General features: G+C 35.2%; 1 protein-coding gene across 8 annotated transcripts in view; it reads right to left on the bottom strand.

The window, feature by feature from the left end:
* The window catches only part of SOX6 (SRY-box transcription factor 6), a 368,783-nt gene that overhangs the window by 155,038 nt on the left and 188,779 nt on the right, over positions 1-24,966 (bottom strand). For all 8 annotated transcript variants that reach the window (XM_069016846.1, XM_069016845.1, XM_069016847.1 and 5 more), the window contains one exon: positions 18,820-18,909. In XM_069016846.1, coding sequence (XP_068872947.1) covers positions 18,820-18,909 — 90 coding nt within the window. The remainder of the gene's footprint in view (positions 1-18,819; positions 18,910-24,966) is intronic.

The following is a 24,966-nucleotide window of genomic DNA, read 5'->3' on the forward strand; positions in this document are numbered from 1 at the left end:
TAAATTATTTGTAGGGTTTTTCAGCAGCAAGTAGAGATTTGGTTGTGAATACTTTAGTGTTTTCATTAGGTTTAGTAAAGCTTCATATGTACTCAAAACAAGCTGTTCAGAGTCTATGTAGGAAAAATGTGATATTGCTGGATATAAACAGAGAAATACATATTATACATTTCAACTACATCTCATAGCCAACCTGTTCTTGTTGAGTTAGAATATAATGATATAGCAGAGGCCACAGGCTGTGAGTAATCTGAACATCAATACAAACACTAAAATGTGAGATAAAGAGAAAAATGAGTAGTTTTGTTTTCTTAACTGAGTAGACTGTAGCCCAGGGCATAGCACATCAAAATAAAATTAACACAGTGGCATTATATAGAGAGGAAAAATTCACATTATGACTATTATTATTATTATTATTATTATTGACTCTAATGCTCCATTCCAATGTTTTTAAAGAAAAAAAAATACAAATTAAAAAAAAAGACAGTCCCTATTTAAGGCACTCACTCAGGACTTGGGAGCTGAAAAAATATCCTGAACTTCAGTTTCAGATTTTCCCATTTAAATACAGATGACAGTACTTCCCTAGATCATGGAGGAAAAGGGGAGGAGGATGCTATGCTGAGGATAACAGTAAAGACTACAAACCACATTTGTGGGCCATATAATAGACAGAAATAGGATATTAGAAAAAAAATCAAGATAAAAGAGGTATTGAAAGTGAAATGACCAAAAAAACCAACAAACAAACAAAATCTAAACATCATTTACTGATAAAACAGTTCCTCTTCTGGAGAAGAATCCACACTGAGATATCAGGAACTGTGCTAATAAGGATAACAAAAATACTCAAATGTCATAGTAAGAATAAATTTTCAGGATCAGAACCTTCTCTGTAAAAACATCCCCACACAGATGATGTTAGCCATCTTTTCTTGTGGACATTAATATCATGAGTGAAAAAAGCACAAGATTGGGTTTGTTTTCCCTATCAGAGAACAAACATTAGGCACAAGCAAAAATAGCAGGTCAAAATAATGTCTTCCTTAAGAAGATGAACGTCATAAACATGGTTTGAAAATTAAATCCTTTAACTTTTCCCATTTGCAAGGGATGTAAAACTAACTTCAACCCAATAGTTCTACAAGGACTTCTCATGTAGCAAAAGAGGGGAAGTCTCATGGGGAAATGGAGATATCCAAAGGTTTTCCTTCTGATAATGGGACACAAATACTAAATATAAGGAAAAATCAAGTCCCTCAGTAATTATGTTCACAATGCCTGTTGCTTCTTCATTACACTGGAATTAAAAACTCAGCAGGTCTAACTCTCCCTTCAGATTATCTACACATACATGTAGATCAAAAACTTCAAGAGAAACACCCGGTATTTACGATGGCATGAGAGCTGATCCCCATGTTCCCATAAACACTAAGGGAAGCCAGTTGTTCACCTTTCCTATTATTTTATCTCTGAGCCTGGCCCAAAACACAGGAATACTTTCATCAGCTTTGGCTGAATTTTGTAATTTTAGAAGAACCAATAGCAGACTTGTCAAAGAGAAGTCAAAAAAACCTCACCTCAGGTTTTAGAAAACTCACTATATTGGCCATGTAGAAACATTACTAAAATCCCAGGTTTAGGTCTGAGACTGCTTTTTCCTGACAACATCATTTGGCATAAAAAACTGTGTACCTAATATTAGACATTTTAAATGCACTTTCTTATCAAACTCTCTCCGTGAGCTGTTTACAGCTTAACTTGAAACTACAAATGTAAAACTGAGAGTGAAGTGCTTACACAGAGAAATACTGCCCAACCTTTCACACCAGCTTCCGAGAAATTCCAACACAATGGCATTTTTTCCTAAACATTATTTTGTTTTCTGGATAATTTTTTCAATTTTTTTTTTTCTCTTCTGATTCCTAATATTTGCTGAATTAAGTTCTGCTGCACTAGTAGTCTCACTGTATCGTAATTAAATTAAGCAATGTTTTAGATGTTTGAATTCAATAGAAAATCCCTACATTTCATTTCCAGAAAAGAAGAAAAAATATTTTATTTCTAATATTTGCCCCTGTGCCTTGATGGGGAGGATTGGATATATGACTGCTAACCCATCTCTAATATTCATATAAAACATTGCAGTAAAATGTATGGTAAGACAATTTTTGTGACATCCTCTTTTAGATGTGAAATGAGATTTTCTTTTGCTTATTTACAATCATAGGTAGTGTCTTCTTTGGAATTACAGTGTTGAGAGTCATAATGGATGACAGTCTGGAATAAGTAGGACCTTATCAAGTAACACAAAAAGATTGGGAGTCTGCTGAAGAAAGAAATTTAAATGGAGAATTCAATACTGATTTTGAAATTGCCCCATTTCATTGATTGTTCTTTCCTAACAACACAGAGCTGGATAAAAGTAATTTTGTTTCCATATTCAATTTAAACTTTAACAAGTGATTTCTGGGTGCTATTAATCTTATTTTTTCATTTTGTAAACATGATAGAATTTCAAGAAATACACAATTTTTCATTCTTTTTAAAACTAGTATTTCTTCCCATGCAAGTGCAAAAAAAGCACTTATTTAGAAGGAAGAGCCCCCCAATTAAAACTTGTATTTTCAATCACAGGGATAAAGTGAATATCTGTGCTATCTAATCTTATTCTGGAAAGAGAATTGTATATGTACATGTATAAAAGTAGCTGGAAGGAAGCTGAGTTTAGAGGAAGTTTGCTTAATGTCTCATTTGATGAGTACAGCTCATATGAATTAGATGACATTAATTTCCTTACCTAACAGGAGCTAGTTACTTGTGATTTCTTTAGCTGATTATTTATCTTTCATTAAAAAGCCCCATGATGTAAAAGAAGCTTTTGTTTGGATTTTTTCACTCTTCTCCATTGTCTAAACTATGGATTAATAATGAAAGGTAAAAAAAAATTATATGTTTTAATTGAGTTTTCAATTTTAAAGAGCAAGCTACAGAAAAGGAGAGTTTAAAATTTTTTCTGTTCTTTGTCACAGTATTGAAGAAATAATGTGATTCTTCTCTTTAAATAGTGAGGAACACTTTAATGTCTAGAAATACATCCATGGGGTGATGGAAAGAAGAGGGGACAGTTGAACTTCAGGCAGCTTTTGTGTGTAATTCTGCAGCTGGACACATGCAAATCAGGTGAAAAATCCACATCTCATCACTATGCCTTCCTGTGGGGCTAATCTAGTTTTAAGGAGCAGTGAAGCTGACCCACCTGTGTGCCAGGGAGGGCTACGAGAACAAGGATAGGAATTAGAATTTTTCTCTGTGGGTTCAAGGGTAGAGATCCTTTCCATAGGTGCCACTGCAGCTTTTCTATCAAAAGGCTAATTGATTTACATATCAGGATTCAATTATTTGGGCTCATTTGCCTTAAAGCTGACACTGAGGCTCACACTCCAGAACACTCCAGCAATCTTGCCTCTTTTCCTATACTGAAAATTGTAACCCAAATGCATTTCTTCTGCTGCATCCAGAATGCACAATATACACAAGAGAGGAGATGTGCCCCTGTGAAATGTACCCTGACTTCTGATGTCTTGCAGTTACTTTTTATATCTTGTTAAATAAGTTACTTCCATGAGTTTTTAGTTAGTAATTATTAGCTACACAACTCAGAAATGTCTAAATATAAATATGAGGAGTATTAGTACTGCAAGATTTATATACTTTAAATATAAATTTTAATTTTGATCTTAATTACATGTTCATCTTTCATGTCTTACAAATACAAACAAGTATATCAATGAAAAACTTATATTTGCCTCTGAAGATTTTTATTGCCTCTGGTGATAAGTAATGAAGAAGCAAAGTTTATTGCAAAACAAGGACATTAGCATAGCCTGTCTATCATAGAAGCTGTAAAGAAGAAACTTCCTACCTCATCTGAGAAGAGACAATTTAGTCAAAAGCCTTTGATATGTATGGAAAAGCAACAACATTTTATACATTTAGAATGTGCCCAGAGAAGTGAGTTGAAGGATTTACTCTCATTTCAGTGGGCTTTGAAAGAGGTCAATTGATATGTTCATTAATAATGGCATTAGGTGGTCAAAATTGGCAGCTTCAGGTTTGTGAATCTGGATATTATTTTAAATTTAGTTCATAATCAAAGAGTTATAAATTGAAAGTGCTACTTATCTGCTGCATACAACCTAACAATCTGTAAAACTAATTCAGCAGAGCATATTTATTCTACAAATAAGAGTGGTCTTGTGTCTTTTGAAACAACCACAAGCACACTGCTTGGGTACGAGAAACAAAAACCAAACAATTAAACTATGCTCTTGTACCCTCCAGGTTTATTTTATAAATAAATAATTAAATGAAAATAATGCAATCCAGAGCAAATTAGAATTCTATGACCACCTTGTTGTGTTCCTGTAAATACGCTATAAAATTATTAGACAAGGTTTCTATCTAGAGAAAAACCTCCTAAATCACATTAACCAGAGCATAAAGGGGGTGGTCTACATGTGCAGGCTGAAGTTCCACACATATTCCAAGAGTGTTCTGGAATAATTATACTCTAACCACAAGCATGAGTGTGTTTAGCCAGATGGTTCTCAGAAGCGACTAAAAGTGCAGTTAGAACTTTTCTTAATTCAATTTATTTATATACCTAGTTGATCACAAACCAAAATATTTAGCACGGCCCTTTGCTACAGTCTTTGCTAATTAAGTTCTTCACAGTCCCAACACAGAGTGGTATCAGGTTATTTTTTGTGCTTTCATAGTTATTCTACCACTCAAATAGGATCACACAGAAAGAAAATGTAAACAGTGCCTGCTCAAAAGTCTTGATATAATCCAATATTCGAAGGCATGAATTTAGCAGAACTTTAAGCACAGTGTTACAACAATTCACAATAAAGCTTGAAGCACTGGGAATATGTAGGAAATATACCAAGAGGTTTTAAATTTTGCTATAACAGCATTCTAATTCAATATATTATAAATAGATCTGGGGTATATTTAAGAAATCAGGATCCTCTAATGGTTTCTCTCTCCTTAAGACAACTTAATACTGGCCAGGTTACATTTTCATTATTTTATTTCTACAGCAGCCCCAATTGCAGCATTATTTTTGCTTCCTAACAAGGCACTCAAACTAAAACACAAAGAACCAGCAGAAGCAGGGAAAACAGATTTCTACTGAGATTACTCTCAGTTGCTTTTGAAAGTTAATCATCTTCCCTTTAAGTGTCCTATTAAAAAAAAAAAAAAGTTTTGCCTGGAAGAACACACATATTGCACTTCGACACAATGTTTCTGAAGTGTTTCTTAGAAGTTATTTCAGAGTAACTGTGATGCTGAGATAATGTCTTAGATGAGGGCTAATTGTGACTGCAAAAAAATTTTGAACTCAAGCAGTGTATTTTGTGGTTATCTTCTACCTATGAATTTTAAAGAAATTTTAAATCAAAATTTCAATCTCTTTGCATCCACAAAAATCTCAGTTATTTTTCCCAGGGGTTTCTCAGATTTAGGTGTCTCTGGGCCAGGTCTTTTAAGAGATTTGGGCCTCTTACTATTGCAAATATCCCTACGGTCATGTTTTCAAAAACATTTGAAGCCATAAGACCCATTGACTCAGGTGACATTTTAAACCATTTTTAAAAATGAGATAAATGTGTGTGAATCACATAACATCACCTTTAAAGTTTTCAGTTAATTTGATCCTGATGTGATTCTTCACACAATGGGCACTAGAGCTTTGGAATGTCTTTCTAAACAATGCTGCTGGCTCAGAGTTTTATATTATGTTCAAGGGCAGACTGGACAGGTATTTGGAAAAGGGAAGAGGAATCTATTTGACTATTTCAAAATACACAAACCCCACCAGGATCTGGAAAGCCCCAGAACAGAAAATAGTCAGAGGTAGAGATACTATTAGTGCAAAAGTACAATTTTTCCCCGTTCTTCCTCATTCCTGTGTCTGAATTTATGATTACTCCTGAAGTCAAATGTGTATTATGCTGGTTTTTCCCCTTTATGCCACAGACCACCCTTCTATTTTTTCTCTGAGTTCTTTTGTAGCAACTTTAGCCCTTCAAATACAGTACTTGATGATTTTTATTAAGACTTGTTTTCCCTGTATGGGAATTCATACCTATGGGTGAGCCAACTGTCTTTCCTTAACACAGAAATAGTTTCATTTACTTTTCTGATGTGCAACACCAACTAGTGGACATGAGAACCTGGATGTGTGTGATGGTCTATACCTTAGGCTTAGGGCTGACAGGTTTTGGTCAAAACCTAAAGTTGCTCACTTTGAGTTTCACACAGGTAATAAACTTAGGACAACAAATGTTTTCAACCGCATCCTTAAAGTAACTTCTAAATTATAACCATCAATACATTGTGCTGTTTCAGGGTATTAAAATAAACAGAAATATAAATAGAAATATTGTTGAAGGACTGCTGGAGGACTTGGGATATTTAGATATCACTTTCTAGAACTCAGTAGCATTTTGGGAACTTCCAAGTGGCATGGAGTTCATTCCCGTGGGAATTTTCAAGTTCCTCCTTGGAGCATTGGCTGGATATGCCATATGAAAGATGAGGTTTCCCTGCTCTTGTGTACCCTAAATGTCCTGCATTTAGGAGACATCAGCAGCCTGCATAAAGCTAAGCCCACAGCTTCAGCTCTATCATGGACTCAACATATATAGACAGAAGTCTGCATAAGACAGCCAGCTTGCATAAGTGGATGGATGAATACAAGACAACACATTTAAATGCATTTAAAAGGCAACACTCATACACGCTCTTTCACATTTCTTTCCCTTTGCAAAAAAAAAAAAAAAAGGTCAAGAACTCATTATTGCTTTAGTTATTAATTTAGTTTAGGAAGGAGTAACCCTCAGTTGCTTAACCAACTCAACAACTCTACACCTGCTATGACATAGCTAACACTGACAAAAAATAGCACTACTAAGCCTCTAAAAGCCTGAATAGGTACAGATGGCAAAAGCATTACCTAGTTTACCAGCTAACCTTCTAATTCTCACAGTATCTTTAAACCATTTCCCTTCTTTTAGCTGTGAGTCAAGAACATCGTTAAACAAATATAACACACCTTGAGTTCTTGAACTGCAGACAATGAACTCTTTCAAAACTGAGTCTGTGAATGTTATCATTTTGAACAGGAGCCACCATCTCAGCCTTGGAAGTGGTGATGCCAGCTGGTCTGTATGATCTGACTTTGATAAGTTAAGAGCAGTGCTCTCCTTTAACAGACCACAGAAACATGGAATGGCTTGGGTTGGAAGGGACATCAAAGATCATCCCATTCCAGCACCTCTGCCGTGGGCAGGGACAACTTCCACTAGACCAGGTCGCTCAGGGCCTCATCCAATCATTCTGTAGGTGTTGGAGTGAGCCTATTGGAAGGAACATTTTTGTCCTTTGTGAAAACTGTTCCATAAAAACTAGTTAAAACCACTCACTTTCAATACATAAACCTTCAGTTTTCCCTCGCTTCCAAACTTGAACTTTCTATTAATTTCTATGTTTTTAATATATTTGAATATTTTACACAGACATAGATATCATCATGTGAGTTTTTTATGGCAGATGCAGCGGATGAGCAATTAGCACATGTATTCTGTCATGGGTTATTTGCTGCTGATCACCATAGCTGTTTTCAGTATTTGCAACTATAATTCAGAAAAGAGTTTTTTCTCAGTGGTTTTGAGCACAATACACATGGAAGGGAACAGGAAAAGGCAAAGTGGGAGAAGAACCTCACCTATCTATTAAGTTAACTGAACTTTAGCTATGTGTGGAGGTGACTATGGCTTTTCCAGGTCAGCAGAGGGAGAATTTTCATTATGTCCCACTCGGCACCCAGTGCTGATATCTGTCTGATGGTGGGATATTTTTCCTGAGAGTATACAGAGACACAAAGTGCCTTTGTCAATCATTGCTATCTTGAAAAGTGGCAGACCTTAACCTGATAGGATTAAGTATTTTTTTTTAGAGAAACCCTATCCTTCAGAAATGGGCACCCTGTGTTTGGCTGTTGAGCCAAAGAGGCCCAAAATTACACTATGGAACCCCTGGGAAGGGAAGAAAACAACAACAACAACAAAAAGACAGATAAGAGGGTCAATTAATTTATTAATACATCCTGAAGTAGGAAACCTCTATTCTATACAGCCCCTAAAAGAACATCCACAGTCATCCTGCAACTCTTGCAGAATTCCAGCAATCCATAAGCAAATGTGTCCTGGCACCAGAGGAAGGCAGTGAAGGTAAAACTTTCAATTACAAGTTAAAAGACACTTTATGATTCTTAAGGAATCTGGAAAAACAAATCCACAGAACAGCTATGCCCATTTCATTTTCTTTACCTTCCTTAATAAATCTGTTCTTTTGGTGTTATCAATCAAGATTTGACGTCTGTAAATTTCCCGACATTTGGAACAACTTATTTGTATAAGCCTGCATAAAATATCTGTATACACTATACTGACTTCTTAAATCTTGCAACCTGAGCATGCCACCTGCAATTTAACATCAGATTTTGGTTTAGTGTCTATACTAAGTGTGTATTCCATCTCTCAGGGAGAACTACAATTGTCTACTAAATAGTTACATCAAAGATCAAATCCAATAATTAAATTTCAAACTAAAGTGAACCATAAATAATTTTCTGATCTCAAGGTTTAGAATGGGGATCTTATGTCAACAGAACATTTTGGGGGCATATATCAATCTACAGTATTTCCAAGTCAAAACAAATGCAAAAGATCTATCTTCACACATAGTAGTGTGTTTAAAAATATCGGAAATGTCAACCGCTTACATACTTTCATATTATCCCTAATTAATACAAATTGCATTTAATTTCACATTTAGTAAAACATATTGCTGCCCAAAATAAGGACTATAATTTTTATCAGCAATTATTATTACTGATGTATCAACACAATTATTTAAATTCAATGTATATAGAGGCAGAATCCATGCAAGCATTTACAGTTTTTGTTCCCTCTGTGTTTCTTCCCTAATTTTTGTGGCTTGGAGTTCCTCCAGATGCTGTCTCTGACTTTGTGGTTTTGTATTTGAGATCCCATCTCCTGATTCATAGCATTCTTTGACTGACAAACAGGTTCAGATACGAAAACAAACAGTTACCTGTACATAATCTGTGCCTGACAGCTGCACTGCTAAGTTTTCCCTTCCTGGTGAACCTACTGTTTCAGATTTGACTCATTTCTTGGGTCTCTGAGTTACTGTGTTTGCTAAGCTATTCAGTATCTGGTGACATATGTGATGTCTATACTGTAAGCCGCACTTAAGACTCAGAGGATTTTTCTCTAGTTCCTCCCTCTTCATAAACTAAATTATTTTAAAAGAACATTGGGGTTTGTATTTCCAAACTGGTGTGCCTCCTAATTGAATGCAGAACACTTTCAAACTATTTTCCATTAGAGGCCCACTTTTTTTTTCTGATTTTAATGCATAATATAATACCTTCATTGGAAGACTAAAATTGTTTTACTAGAAGTAAAACCCATTATTATATGCTTTTTTCATGGTTTTGTGTTGTATAATGTAGGGTGAATTATGTAAAACATACCAAACAGGATACTCTACAAGCTGCTACTTGCATGCTGCAAACAATCACAGTTTCACTGATAGACTGGGACTTAGCATCTTAAAATTCCTGTGGAAATCAAGTGCATTTTAAGTATTGGGTTTGATTATTTAATCAGACAACTTGCATTTTGCCCTGGATAATTTGGAAGGCTGATAATATTTTACTCATAAAGTAATTGTGCACCTGTTGTGATGGAAACCTGTTCAAACAAATCTTAATAGACATGAGGATTCATTCCCAACATGAGTGTGTTAGCCTCTCATTACCATTTATGGGGCAACAAATTTTAAGCAGCTATTGAACAGGTCTCAGATTAATCTTGGATAACTCTTCAACATTTATGACAATATGTCTAATATTAAACTTTGTTAAATTACATCAGTACAGGCTAAGGTAAATATTAGGATATGTGGGTTAAGCTAACAGCAATTTAAAGAAAAAAGGGTAAGAAAGATATGTTCATAATAACATGGTTCTAGGGTGAGAGCTAATGACAAAGAACCAGTTCTGATCAAGCTGCCTGGCTATAAATCTATTAATATTATTATCACAGCGGGTAATACATATGATGAATTCATGGGATGAGGGCAGGCTACATCCTTAATAGATTTCTGTTTCCTCTGCTCAGACAAATTTTTATGGAAAATATTTCAATGCACCTATTTCCTTTAAAATTCATATGTTGATATTAATTGATTGATGGGGCTTCAACTTTATACTGTTTGAAAGCTTTCTCCATTCACAAATCATGCAAGAACAAAGGAAAACAAACAAACAAAATTGGTTATTTACTTTAATCCAACATAAATATTTGAGGGAGAAACAGAAGAGGCATAGTGAATTGATATCAATTCACACACCAAGTAAGGGGACCCTATTGTGAATGACCTGATTAGAGCAAGGGGATCATCATTAACCTGAAATCACTTTAATGTTAGCAGGAGGAGGTGAAAACGAGGAAAATGAGCCCGGTTTGGCTAGATTTGCCCTTTGGCAGAAAACTGTCAGATGTCATTGGTGAGATCCAAAGTGAGGTGACACAGTTAAACAAATCAAGATATCTTGAAAGAAACACTAATAATTAACCTCTTCTGAAAGGTCAACTTGTTTAGAGAGGACAGGGACAACCCTTCTTGTATTTCTTCTTCTATTCCTCATTGAGCTTAGGCTTTTGAGGCAGTGGCTGTGTCAGGTTGCATATTATGTTCTTGCTATTCTCAGTTGCAGGGGAGTTACTAAACGTGCTCCTACTTCATTTTTTTCTTAGTACTAATGCTATCTATGTGCCTTGAGTTTTACAGATTACATTTCTGACTTGCCTCAGGGTCCACAGTTTGTTGAGTTCCCAGTAAGGTATTTTTACGTATCTCTTCAGGAAAAAAAAGTTCTGATATCTTTGATATCATCTGGATATCCTCACTATTACACAATATCCACACATCAAGATCCCACTTCAAGACAAAACTCCCTATTCAGAAATGGAGTTTAAAACCAACTGACGTGAAAAGAATTACCACAAAGGTTCTCATTAATCAGTGCCAAAGTTTGATGCTGCTGAGAAAGTCATATTTTATGCAAGAGGTTTCTTTCCAAATTAACTGCAGAGAAGACTGAGAAGAGTGGTCAAAGTGCAGAACAGCTTTCACACAAAGAATAAATAAATATATTTTCACTTTTCAACCTGGAAAAGAGACAGAGTAACAGAGAACTTGAACATGGAACAGTTCATTCTAAAAATGTCCATTCTAAGATCTAGGGGACACCTACAAGCTACTAGGTGCAAATATACAGCATATTGCTAACTGCTGAGCTTATCCCCATAGACCCTGCAGCTGGCTGTTAAAGGGTTCAAAAGTGATTGGACATGTTCATAGATGATAATTCTATCAAGGGTCATTAAACCTGAATTACCACCTCTGAATCAAGCAGCCCATTAATCATATTTCATGGGAAATTGGAAGAGTATACTGAGGAAATATTAGTGTACATTTGCCCTTTCCTTACACCCTTCCACAGGTTGAACAGTGTCCAGGGACAGGATGCTGCAGAACAGTGTGTTCTTTATATCTGACACTTAAAGTTCCCTGAATACAAAACATCCATAACAAAAGACTGATAAAAGTACATGTAGAGGTTTCCACATAATCCAAATTGACCAAATTCAGTCCTTTCAGTACTGTGCCTATATGTATTTTTCTAGATAAATGCTAACATTCATCAATTTGTTAGAATTTGACTTTGTAAGTCTACAGCGACAAAAAGCCAAAAGCACTGAAGCGTGATGAAGCAAGAAATGGAGATTCCACTTTTGTTTTAGCAGTGCAAACTCCTACATATGCATTTTCTTTTCCATAAGAGATTGTATATGTGTCTTCAGCAGGAGTTTTATGTTGCTAAAGGTAAGAAACTTCATTGGCGACTAAGCTGGGACTGGAGTCAAATGGAAATTTGCCATTGACATCCACTTTCAGAAGAGAAGGTGCTAAGTTCCTAGTAGTGATACATTCTTCAGTATAGAAGCCTTTCTACTGCAGTTAAAGGCTCTGTATTTAGTGCAGAAAGCAATGACTGTTCTACTGAAAATCAATACATATATATATGTATATGCCACCAAAACAACCTCCCAACAGAGGAAAATGGTAAATTTTTGAGGAATAAGTAAAGAAAACCGACCTGTAATTTTTAGTTTATAGGCAACCTCTTTTCTGCAGAAAAAAAAATTAGATGGCCATTGAAAATAAACACATTTTAATACAATACATTTTCTTGTCACTAACTGTAACAATAAAGAATGGATTATATTCCAGAAGGCAGTCTGTTCTGATGTGCAAAAGAAATGTATTGCCGCTTCAGTTCCTTATTATTAGCATCATTATCCATCTTGTTGCTTTTTCTCATGAACAGTTGATACTATTTCTTACTACATTATTTGGGACACATTTCACAGAACCCAGAATACAAGTGAGCTGTCATATTTATTTCAGTGTAGTACAGAGTTCATACATTGACCTCTGAATCTTTCTAAGCTTAGAAATATACACTGATAAGGTAAAAAACATACAGATATCTGTGATCGTGGTAAGTAAAAAATTCATTGTGTGCCTGGAACCAAAGGGCATGCATCCTGCTTGATGATTTTTATAAAATATATTCAACAATATGGAAAACTTGATTTACATGAAAGGTTGATTACAGTGTAATTTATAGTTCTGGAGTTTTAAGAACTAGAAATGGCAATTGTCATTCACTGTCAATATAAGAAGCAGGCATGATTGTGAGAGGTGCTACTGAAATACAACCCTCTCACCAAAAGACTATAGCAACAAAAAATATTTGGCTTTTTTTAATGTGATAAACACAATTTCAATCCTGCCAAGACTTACATGTACATAATTTAAATACTAGCACTATGTACAGTGAGCAGTCCAATCTCTTCCACAGAGCTACCCTCTTTCTGTACAGCTGGGGATATGTCTGTTTAAATCCAGAATCTGAAGAAACATACTTCATATCAAAAAAAAGACATAAGAAAATATAGTTTAGTCTATTTCACAGTGCTGATTAGTCTAAGAGTGTTGGTATCTTGACCATAATAAATAGATACTATGGGGCTTGGTAAGCTTAACCAAAATATTTTCAGTTTTGGAATCCATTACCTTCTTCAAGCAAATATAACTAAAGGGCGTGCAAACATTAACTGTTGGAAGTGCTTATGAAATATTCAGGCATTCAAATGTTTTAATTTAGAAGGTCAGGTTAGACCTGGAAGCATAGCCCTTGTACCATGTTACACAAAATGCTGAAGTAATGGCAAAACAAAAGTATTGCTCTGATCTGGAGATCTGCAACACAAAGCTAAATATATCACTTCATTGGATCATGGCAATAAATTCACTATGAGAAACCATAGCCTGTGGTATATTCCTAATCAGGACCAATTTCTTGAGGATTTGGGTGTAAGGGTTCTGGGCTGTGCTGTTTTGTTGGATGTTTTCATTGGTTTCACTAATTGGAACCAGTTGATTCTTTTTCCTGTGTATTGATTTTTTAAATCCTAGCAGTTAACAATGATTCTAATGTATCATAACACTTTAGACCTTAATCATATAGTGGGGCTTCTGCTTGTAGCTTTTGTTTGAGTTTTAATTAAGAAGACCTTGTGTCTCAAAGCCTGAGCTGAGTTTTTAATTGCTAGTATGTATATCACACAGACTTCAAAAGAAATAAAATATGTTTTTAACAGAGAGCACAAAGGAGAGCTTTGAAATGTCTATAGCCATACAAAGTGACATAATTAAAAACCTCTGAGTGCCTCTGTGATATAAGACTTATATATATTTATTTATACATATTTATGAGGCAGACTGTTATATACCCTTAGACTTCATGAGAAAGAATTTTCAGCAATTATACTGAAAAATAATTACTGCAAATTCAGACTGCGGTGTTGATCAGGGCTAAAGGAAAACAGATTTATTTTCCTCAAAATGGACTTCACATTTGATATAGTGCAGCAAGAAACACCTGAAAGCTTATCTGCGAAAACAAATTTTATAAAATAGAAGCAAAAATAACATTTTAAAATATTTTGTAAATCATGCATGTTTTAAAAAAATTAATTCACTGTAAAAACCACAACTTTCTCAAGGATTCATTCATGCACAACTCTTTCCAAGACTATTCCAGAAATGGAGAGTGTTAAATTACTAGATTCAAACAGTTGTGCCTCACTGTCCTCTTCCAGTCATTAATACACACAAAAAAATGCTCCTAGAAAACAGTTTTTCACATCTCTCCTGTTCTTATACCAGGGAAAAATATCCTTTCCAAAATTGTTTGTGGATATCTTACAAGTAGACTATCAAGTGGGTGAAGTTGCTTCATTATACTAAATTCAACTTTTCCTGGGAAACAGGAATGCTGCCTCCCACCTACCCAAATAATTTGAGGCCATTAAATGTGCACATCACACAAAACAGGGAGTTTAGAGTCTTATTAATAAAGCAGCAAATACAAAAGGAGAAGGGATAAGCATGGGAAGTATAATGGAAGCAGCCTTCTGTGTTGGATAAAGCCATGGACATCAATCACTCACCTCCCCAAAATAGAGTCTACTGTACAAAAAGACAGCATGTGACATTCAAGTCACAATGCCTATAAATATAGAGAGTTCCAGTTGCAACCACCACCAATGGAAGGCAGAGGACTAACCTACAGCACAGTAGCTGCTGACCCAGGAGTCACTCTCCTCTGAGGTTGCTAGACCAATTCTGACCCTTTCACAATAACGTCATTGCTTAAGTTACTTAAAGACTGACCTTTCTTATTTGATCTTCAAAGACTCTGCATGCTGAGAAAGACCATTGCGGGCTATTTCAGTAGGACAACTGCCTGATGCATGCAAGACCGTGCTATTCCAGAGATTTATATTTGGAACAGAAACAGAAAACTTAAAACAGACTCTGTATAGTGATAAATGATGCTACTCTGCCTAGCTGTGGCTGCTGAAGAAAAACTAGATAACCAAGCAACAGAAATACATGCAGTGAGGGAGAGTGAGGACAGAACTCTGTGCACCCAAATATCTGGAAATAAAGAAAAGAACCCTGCCTCACTTTGTTTATTCAAATATGTAATAACAAAAATTAGAATGAAAAGTATTTCCTGATCTTAATTTATATACGAAAGAAACCAAATGCTGCAAAAGCCAGATGTAAGCCTAACAAATTGCTTGTATACCTTAGATAAATCTATTTGCATGCACCCCCTGGCAAACAGCATACAATCAAATGATTTGCACAGAGCACTCTGGGTTTTTTTCTCCAGGTGAGCAAGGCATTTAACTCAGGTCAACTGCTTCAGAGACCTTTGAAAATTTGACCTATGTGTTTCATTTATAAACATATCAAATGAACAAGCAGACTTATTTAACCACTGGAATTTGGCTACAAAGCATTCTGCCAGATTCTCCTCAGTTCCATGCAACCTCCCTGAAGTCAATGGCTTGTTTGGCTGGAATTCAAGGAAGAATCTGGACCATTATCAATAACTGAAATCCTAATAAAGAAACTCAGAAAAAGCAATTTTACAAGTGAAGCGCACTGTGCAAGAGTAATTGTGAGCAGGAACAATCCCACACTGAGAAAAAATGAATTATTCACTGTTTGTTACTTTTGTATTGGCCTCTATTGTCTGAATTAATAGATATAGTTTATAATTATATCTTGATTAACACTATTGTGTTCTAAATATAGAAGGTAAAGCAAGAAAATACCGTTTTTATTTGTTTCTCTCAGCCAATTATCTTTTCTTCTTGTCTGTGTGCTTCCCAAACATGAATAGAAACAGTTTGTGTCAGTGGTACATTTTTTTTTCCTGCTTTCATCCTTTTTTCTGGCACTGATTCTTAGTGAACTGCCTTCCCACAACCAAGATGCTAGTCTTTCACTGAAGGGGGAGGGCTGTGGTTGTGCAGACACAGAGGAAGAATATGTGCTCAGGTTATCCTTAGTGAGAACAACGCCTTCTCTCTAAAATAAACAACTCCCAGAAACAGTCCGTGCAAAGAGCAGTGGCTGTGGTTCCTCACAGGACAACACCTTGCTTTCTTATAATCAGGACTTTTTTCCCCTAATGAACACATTTATTTATTTCTGCTGCATCACTTGATGTCTTTATGTTAGGTTCTCAGTAATATGAACAAAAATTCTGCACAAGGGCAATTAAATAAAATTATTTAGGATCTAATGGAAATTAAGGAAAAGTATATTTGACCTCCCAAAGACAACAGATTTTCAAATGTAGTTCTTTCAGATCCCAGAATGCCCTGCCAGTTACCTTGCTGGAAATTCAACCAGCACTATGAAAATTACCTTCATGGTTCTGAAATTTACCACCTTGAACAATGAAAGGATTTATTTTAAAGTATGCTTCCCCTACATGGTTTTGTTTCCTTCATGTAATCAGGTTTTCATGCTGCCATGGATTAGATTGTTATTTGTTTGTGGGTTTTTTTTTTTCCTTTCAGAGCTGATTTAAGGTAAAAAAATGCTACTAGGAGTTAATACCAGACTATTGTGTTAATAGTGGTTTTATTGGCTCAGAGGTAACCAGCCTGCAGACAATGGTTGGGCCATGGTTTTGGGAGCCCAAAGGAAAGGATTCCAACTTCAGACCTGCCCATACTCAAGCTATGTAACTCTGCACCTAGTTTTCTTCTTCTATAAAACAACACTAATGTCTTTGTCAAGAGGTTTGAAGTGTAAAGCACAACATAACAGCAGCCATTATTTGTCTTCCATGCTGGTTCTATTTTAAAAAAATTAAATGCAGCTGCAGTAGCAAAGATTCAGCATTGCATCTTGCTGGAAGCCAACTAGCAGCATGGATGAATACTGCAGCTATTATGACCACTTAAGGACAAGTTATACAGGAAATGGGCTGTGGAAACTGACTGAGGGACTAGCAACATATAAATCTGCTGAGCCTAATCTGATGATCCTTTTTATACAGCTAATAGGCTATTCCCCTGGAAAAGGTAGCTGAAAATTCTTCCAAATCTGAGTGAGAGAGCTTTGTTGGTAGATGAGAAAAAGATGAGAGGCCAGAACTCTACCCACTCACTCTGCAGATAAACAGATGTGCTAAGAAAATAGGAGGAACAATGTAAATCCAGAAAAAACAAACCTTTCTTTTTCAATAAATGAGATGCCATTAGAAAGCATTTTTTGCTATATAAAATAAGAAAGAACATTATTCTGCATTGTTAGAGATGCCACCTCTTTTACATTTGATTCGCTAATAGCATTCAAGTAGTTTCCATTTAAAGACTAAGTAGCTATATTTTGCAATTAATGGACAATAATAATTCAACTAGCATTCAATGTTTTCCACACTATTAAGAGACAATATGGCTTTAAATAGATTGTGATTTCAAGACATAATTTTTTTTGGATTTTATTTCAGTCAATTTTAACATGTTCCTGCAAAATTGTATGCTATGTTTCTGTCACTGATATTACTATGGGATTTCTTTCCTGCCTAACATATATGCATTGTCATAATTCTACCAGAAAAATCAGGAGAATCCAACAGATTTTTGGTCCTGAAGGAACCAATTATAACTTACTTATTAAAAAGATCCAATCTTTCATCTACTTGTATAATAAAAAAAAAAAAAATTGCACTATCTTGAATTTCCTCGGTGGAAATTTAAATCCCTAAGCATCAATTTTCATCAAATAGAATATATATTTTTTTTACATTAAAGAATGTTACAGAAAATATTTATTAATATGATGAACATGACTCTTTGTTTCCACAGCTTTGTAGCTGCAGTTTAATAAAATTATACAAATGAAGAGAAATAAATCTTGGGTACTTTGTGTACTCCTTAAACATGCCTTATGACCCCTTCTCACAGCACAAAATAAAAGCACATTTTAAATTTGTTGCTTAATCAATAACACTGAATTTCTTCTCACTAAGAAAATGCATGGATGAATTGATGGGTGGGGAAAAACACTCAAATTTTTTTACATAGTACTTGATTGTCAAGAGAATTCCACTTTTCCTAGGCTGCTGGCTCAAGAAATCATGAAAATACTGGAAATTATTTTCCACGTATATAACAAATCTTGCACTGATTTTGGTAAGTCCCAAATTTTATCCAGACCCGCTCCTTCTCTACATAATGGGATTAATAGAAATACCTTTTTTTAATCTTTTTTTTTCCCATTTTGAATCAAAGATTTAGAACAGCAATGACACAATTACCCCCTTTTATGATCTGAAAGCTGTTTCTACACACAGTTTGTGCAACTGGGAAGAAGCGGTACCAAGTACTGGTAACTCCACATTTCTTCCTCTTCCTCTGCTCAGAGATATATAGCTGATGTCAGTGAACTAATGTAAGTAACCTGGTGTTTTGTGATAACATCCCTGATAGTGCCTATAACTGATTGTGACATACTCCATTTTTTTGGCACACTCATCCATCATTTCAAAGATAAACCTTAAAAAGCAGGGTGAGTTGTTGACTGGAAAGAACGCCACCCTCTAGTCATGACAGCTATTTCTATTATTTTTTCTGAACTTTCAAAAATCCTCAATCCCCTTCCTAAAATATATGCAAACATTTAAAATTTGGTCTAGTGAGATACCTTTAATTTCTCCAAGGAGATCACTTGTGTTTAATTTTTCCATCTTCTCCTTCCAGTCTTTAGAAAGAAGCTTTTCCATACAGGATGAATCTATTAAAAAAAAAAAAAAAAAAAAGGAATAAAAGGAATTATCAAACATATTCTTACAGGAAAACAGGTGCCACCTTCATTTTAAAACTGTTCTCCCTGTACCAGTCGAATCATAGTTTAGAAAGGAAATGAACTTGCAGCCAAAGAGAGTTCTTATTTAACTGCATTTTAAATCCAAAGTAATTCCCCTGAGGTTAATGGACTTACTATGGATTTAACAAGGGTCTAATTGAAAGAAAAACTTCGTTGAGGATTTATGCATGCTAACTGCCAATTTACATGCATAGATTGCCAATGTATATACGAATTCTGTCTTTTTCATTTGAGAATGATTGTACACTCGAAATTATACATGAAGATTTAGTAGCTTTTTTTGGAAATTTGGCACACAGTGACATCTGAAACCCATTTTTATACCCATGTCAATGCAGAAGTTATTCATATAATGTCTCCATGGAATTCATGAAAGCACTCTACATATTCGATGTTCACAGTATCAGAAATTTTCTCAGTACGCCATAAACAACATGCAATGATTAGAAGATAGGCTTTCGTCATATGAACTTCAGAATACATTTCAAGTCTTTGCCCCAGTCTGGGAGGCCTTCTGTAGGCAAAACTGTCACTGAAGTCATTACACTTTGGAGAAAGTAAAAGACTGGGCCCAGTAAGTTTCCTATGATCAGACCCCAATTCCACTACAAAATTTTACATTGAGCATAACAGACTTCAATAAATTCTAACGGTTTTTTTCAGTTTCTGAATTAAACTAATTGGCTCTGAAGTCTAAATTATAGATAACCTTGCAGATACATACAAAAGGTGATTTTTAAGATAGAAATTATTATGAGGAGAGCCTGCAAGACTACAAATTCTCCTGGAGGGAGCCTACAAGAAAGATGGAGAGAGACTATTTACAAGAGAATGTAGTGACATGTCAAGGGAGAATGGCTTCAAACTGAAAAGGAGTAGGTTTAGAGTAGATATTAGGAGAAAATTATTTACTTTGAGGGTAGTGAGGCACTGGCACAGGTTGCCCAGAAAAGCTGTGGATGCCCCATCCTGAAAATGTTCAAGGCCAGGTTGGACGGGGCTCTGAGCAACTGGTCTAGTGGAAGTATCCTTGCCCATGGCCATTCCATGACCCTGTTGTTGATGTGATATGGGTTTTTATGACTTTTAAGAAGCACAGTTCAGATTTCTAAACAATTACCAAGAAAACTTTACAAACAACTGAACACTATTCCTTCCCAGTTAGTAATAATAGAATTTCTGTTAAACTACATGTATTTAGTTTCACCTGTAGGCAGACTCACCTACAATGTCTGTGCTAAACTCCTTGGAAACCCTTAAGCTGAGTTTGCAAGATATCAAAACCATTACCTACACGTAACTCTGCTCCCAAAACAAATCTTTGCAAACAGCCTTCGTTGTAACACCACACATCACTCTGGGTGTTGCTGTTCCTTAATGCACACACTGGGAACAACCACACACCTTCTCTTCCTAGAAACTCTCGTAGCAAGGGGCCACTTGTTTTAGAAGATCAATTTACACAATGATTTCTAAGTAGCTAATAATACTGCAAATTTTGATTATTTTTATACCAGTCCTACTCCAGTCTCAAATTAACAGTGGGTTGTATGAGAACACAGCATTCAGTCTAACTTAAATTCCACTAAATTACTGGCAGATTAAGGTCAAATTGCAGCTGAAATTCTCATTTCAGCAGTCCCAGCAGAAGCACTCATACATGTGAAAGCAAAAGCAAAAGCAAAAAGCCCAGATTTAAGAATGGCAACACAGATCACATCATTGCAACGGGTAACAGTTTGTTCCACTTCAGAGAATTCCAAAAATACTCAGAGGGAGGAGAGACATTCAAAGGGGTCACAAAAGGAGGACTTAAAGGTTTATGGAGAAGTTTAAGGAAGAAAATGGTCATATGGCCAATCATATGTTAGGGTACAAGTCATTTCAGCCTAAAAATTCATTAGCATGACTCATTTGACATAAACAAACAAACAAAAACCCCAAACAAAACAAAAACCAGTTGAAAGCAAACCAAACTGTAACTACCAGGAGATCAAAGATCAGGTTTTAATTGCAACACATTTTCACCGCGCAAGCCTCCATGGAAAGACAACACAGCTCATAAATATTTTTGAAGTAATATTTCAGCAAAAAAGCTAATTTATTTACTAATTATATCTTTCTATGAAAGAGGCAAAATTAAGGAGCTGTAAGTTGCAATAGGCAGTGTTAAAATACTAGTTATATAATAACAATTTACTTTTAACAATAACAAGCACTTATTACTTTTATGAGTTCTGGCCTGATAATAGGAGAATCAAGAAATAACCATCAATTATCAATAGAACATTATAATTTGTTCTTTTTTGTGATATCATGATTAGTTTAAAAAGAGGTTTCTGTGTTTCTCCCCTGCCAAAATTTCAGACCCCTCATCCCTGAAAAGAGGCTTTAGAATTTTATTTTGCTATAAGTTATGTATTCCACTGCTTTTAACTAAGATATTTTCCTCAATTCACACAAAGAAAAAAAAATATTTCAATTTAAAAAGGACAAAAAAGAAATAACTAGCATATTACTGGAGTTGATAAAATACTTTCCTCAAAAGCACTTGTTTTATTTCTTTTCTCACTGTTCCTAAGAACACCCGTGCTTATCTGTAGTGTTCTTATATTATGTAAGGGCAAAAAATCTATTTCTAAAGACAGACTTGGAAAGAACTAGATTGGAAAACAGGTCTATTTGTGTGCCTTTTTGATATAATCACATTGCTAGTTAGAATTTTGCTCTACAAATGACTGAAAAATTCCTTAAGAAAGAGTTGTTTTAACACCCCTATCTCATTCAAATTCTGTGTTCTAGATCTGACCACACAATTTATAGCTACTGTATTTTGCTATTGGGAGGATTACAAAAACGATTACACAATGAGCATTTTAATAATTTTTCTTATAACATTGTAAAAGTAGCTCTCTAGAATCCCTGTAAGTTTTCAATTACAATGCTTATTCTGCATAATTTTTCAAATTTAAAATAATGATATGTGATTAAAGCCCTCTGGAGGTTCTCCACATTAGACCCAAAACTAAATATAAAGGCTTATACTTGAAAGGCACATCTCCCTTCAAGTTCTGTATTCTGTGTTCACAAACACACATCTTGAAAGGTTTGTGAATCAGAAAGGGATTTTTCTTCTTTCTGTACTGAAAATTAATTTTTACAGACACATAAATTCTACAGAGAGATCTTCTGACATCAGTAAAACATCTTCATCCATACTGATACATTTTCTGATTTGATTCATTATAGAAACAAAACATCGACTTGGAATCCAGCACTGAACACCGAAGAAAGGAGCCCGAATTCACATCTGCACTGCATCACTCTCCCTGCACTGCTTCAGCACCATTCCAAACCTTGTGGATCCCGACATTTTCAAAATTCAGGGGTATTCTTGCTAAAGACAATTATAAAAGAAGCAATGAAAGAAATTAGCATTTATACATTTTTAGCTCTTCTCGCTGACTTTATAAACCACAGTTAGGCTTATGCTGCAAAGTAGCATATTTTCTACTGGCACATGGAAGATCAAACTCGTGAAGTTGCGCTGGAGCAATTTATTCTATTAAAAAACACACAGCTTCTCTTCCTTTATATTCTTCTCTTGTGAACTAGGAAAAAATTTCCTTCAAGGACAGCAAACAGGTTAAGTATAATTATAATGACTAAATTAAATCATTGAGTATTATTTAATATCACGGTTTGTTACATACTTAGTTAGCAATTTTAATTGTAAACTAAAGGAGCTTAAAGTACTCTGAGAATCTTGTTAGACATGACAGTTTTGCAAAGGTGAGTGAGAAGAGGATGTTAAAAGATATATAATCAGGAAAAAAAATAGCTGAAGGAAAAGAAGCCTAGGTGTTAGATGAAAAGGATCTCTTCACAATGACAAAGCATCGATGAAAAGAATTAACATTTGTCCGTTGGGTAATCAATCAGTCATGGAATGGATGGAATCCAGCTCTTTGTTGCTCAGCCAGTGATGAAGAACGAGCGTGTTAGCTATCACAGCCAAGCTCTCAAGTTCTTCTGACTGAATGAAAGTCATCTTGCTTGAATCAGGACTAGCTTTTGCCTCTTGTCTCATCCTTATTCTCCCCTTTTTTCAGGGTTTTTTTTTTCCTTTTAATTTCACTTTTACATTCTTCAACAAGTTACTCACCCCAGCTATAGCTTACATGAATACTGTATGACCTTACAGTGGCCTGCACCTATCCTCATTGATTTGGGGGGGGGTTCCTTTTTTTTTCCACCCCTCTTAATTCACTTTAGTAGCCTCCTATTACTTTCTTTGAAATACAGATAAAAAAAAAAAGACATTCATGCCATGTGTGAGTTTTTGTTTTTTTATGGTAAAGTCATACATAAAAGAAAACCTAAATGTGAGAGTGCAGCAGCAAAACTTCAAAGCACTGACTGTCAGACATTATTATTTCAAATCAGCTTTGACTTTTTGAGACTTAATAAAACACTATAGTACAGACTGGCATATTTATAACACCTATACCAGTGATCAACTGAACTGTCTTATTCTTTCTACTGTGCAGTGCCTTGTTATTTCTTTTATAATAAGCTTCCCTCAAAACATGTTGTAACAATACTGCAAACTGATAATTATTAATGATATGAGTTCTAAAACATGACTTGTTTTGCATACAATTCTTCTTGAATACACACATTACTTTGTGACAGAAGACAAAAGCACATTGATTTATTAATAATGATTGCAAATGCACAGCAGGTTCATAAACAATACAGAAATATAATTCAATCAAAGGTATAAAGGTATAGGTGACATATTTCTACATGCATCTGAATTGTTACATCTCAAGGAAAGAGGCACTGGGGAAGACAAGGTAGAGGATTTAGAAGAGAAATCAGGAATGCTGCAAGAGAAATTGTTCTAAACCATGTTCAGATCCACAGCAGAGAAGGATAAAGTTCTTTTCTGCATTTTGGAAGAATGATACAACAGAACTAAAGGCATCATTGTCTCTATTTCAGGACTCAGTCTAGAGTTATATCTTATTATAATTTAGTAGATATTGTTAAACATAAAAATATCACATTTGAGCAGGGTTTGGGACTACATATCAATTTGCAAGTTCCTTCATCTCTAATGTTCTATATTACCCAAACTACTCTCATTCCATTTATTTGCCTTCAGCTCCATGGGAGAAAAGGTGTCCCTCAGATCAGCCTTTGTCAAATGAGTTCACATGCCTCATTCAAGTCTATATAAGAAAAACAGCACAAGTGGAATTAGCCTGTCAGCATCTATGAAATATCTGTTTGAGAAAAAGTATTGGGTGGGTTTTTTTCTTTGAAAGAATGTTAAACAAGCTTACGAACTCCTTATGACAGACATTTGTATGCTTACTAGGCCTGTTGCACTTGATTCCTTCTACAGAAGAGATGCTTTTTACCCCCAAACCAACTGAGCTGCAAATAAACATTACAGTGACTTCCAGTTTTTGGCCTGCTTCCTGTTGTACCTTTGCACACCTCACCCCGTGCTTCAATTGCAAAAGTGTTTTTTTCAAGTAGGTGAAGCTAAGGATATGACACCTAAAATAATAATGCAATACACCACAGATCTGAAAGAGGAAGATTTGTTTCAGTATTCTTCACAGAATACTAAATCCTCTCCTTAGTAGAAAAATTTAAATTGAATCAGTACAAATATTTCTGAATAGGTAAGCAGAATTTAGGTTTATTCTAGTCAATCTTTGTTACTTACAATTAAACTAAAACAGCAAGTCCATTGTTGCTGTTATTAGATCCAGTCATTAAAATTGTGAAATATGAAAATACAGAAAACTGAGTATTTTTTTTTTAAATCCTGTGATGAGTTTTAATACCCCTGCATTAGGACCCTTGTTTAACAGATCCCTCTCTGAGTACATGACAACAACTTGCTTATGTGTCTTTTGTGAGCTCACTGCCAATCAGACTTCCTTG

This window comes from Aphelocoma coerulescens, chromosome 5 (assembly GCF_041296385.1).
Source record: "Aphelocoma coerulescens isolate FSJ_1873_10779 chromosome 5, UR_Acoe_1.0, whole genome shotgun sequence".
Taxonomy (NCBI): Eukaryota; Metazoa; Chordata; class Aves; order Passeriformes; family Corvidae; genus Aphelocoma; species Aphelocoma coerulescens.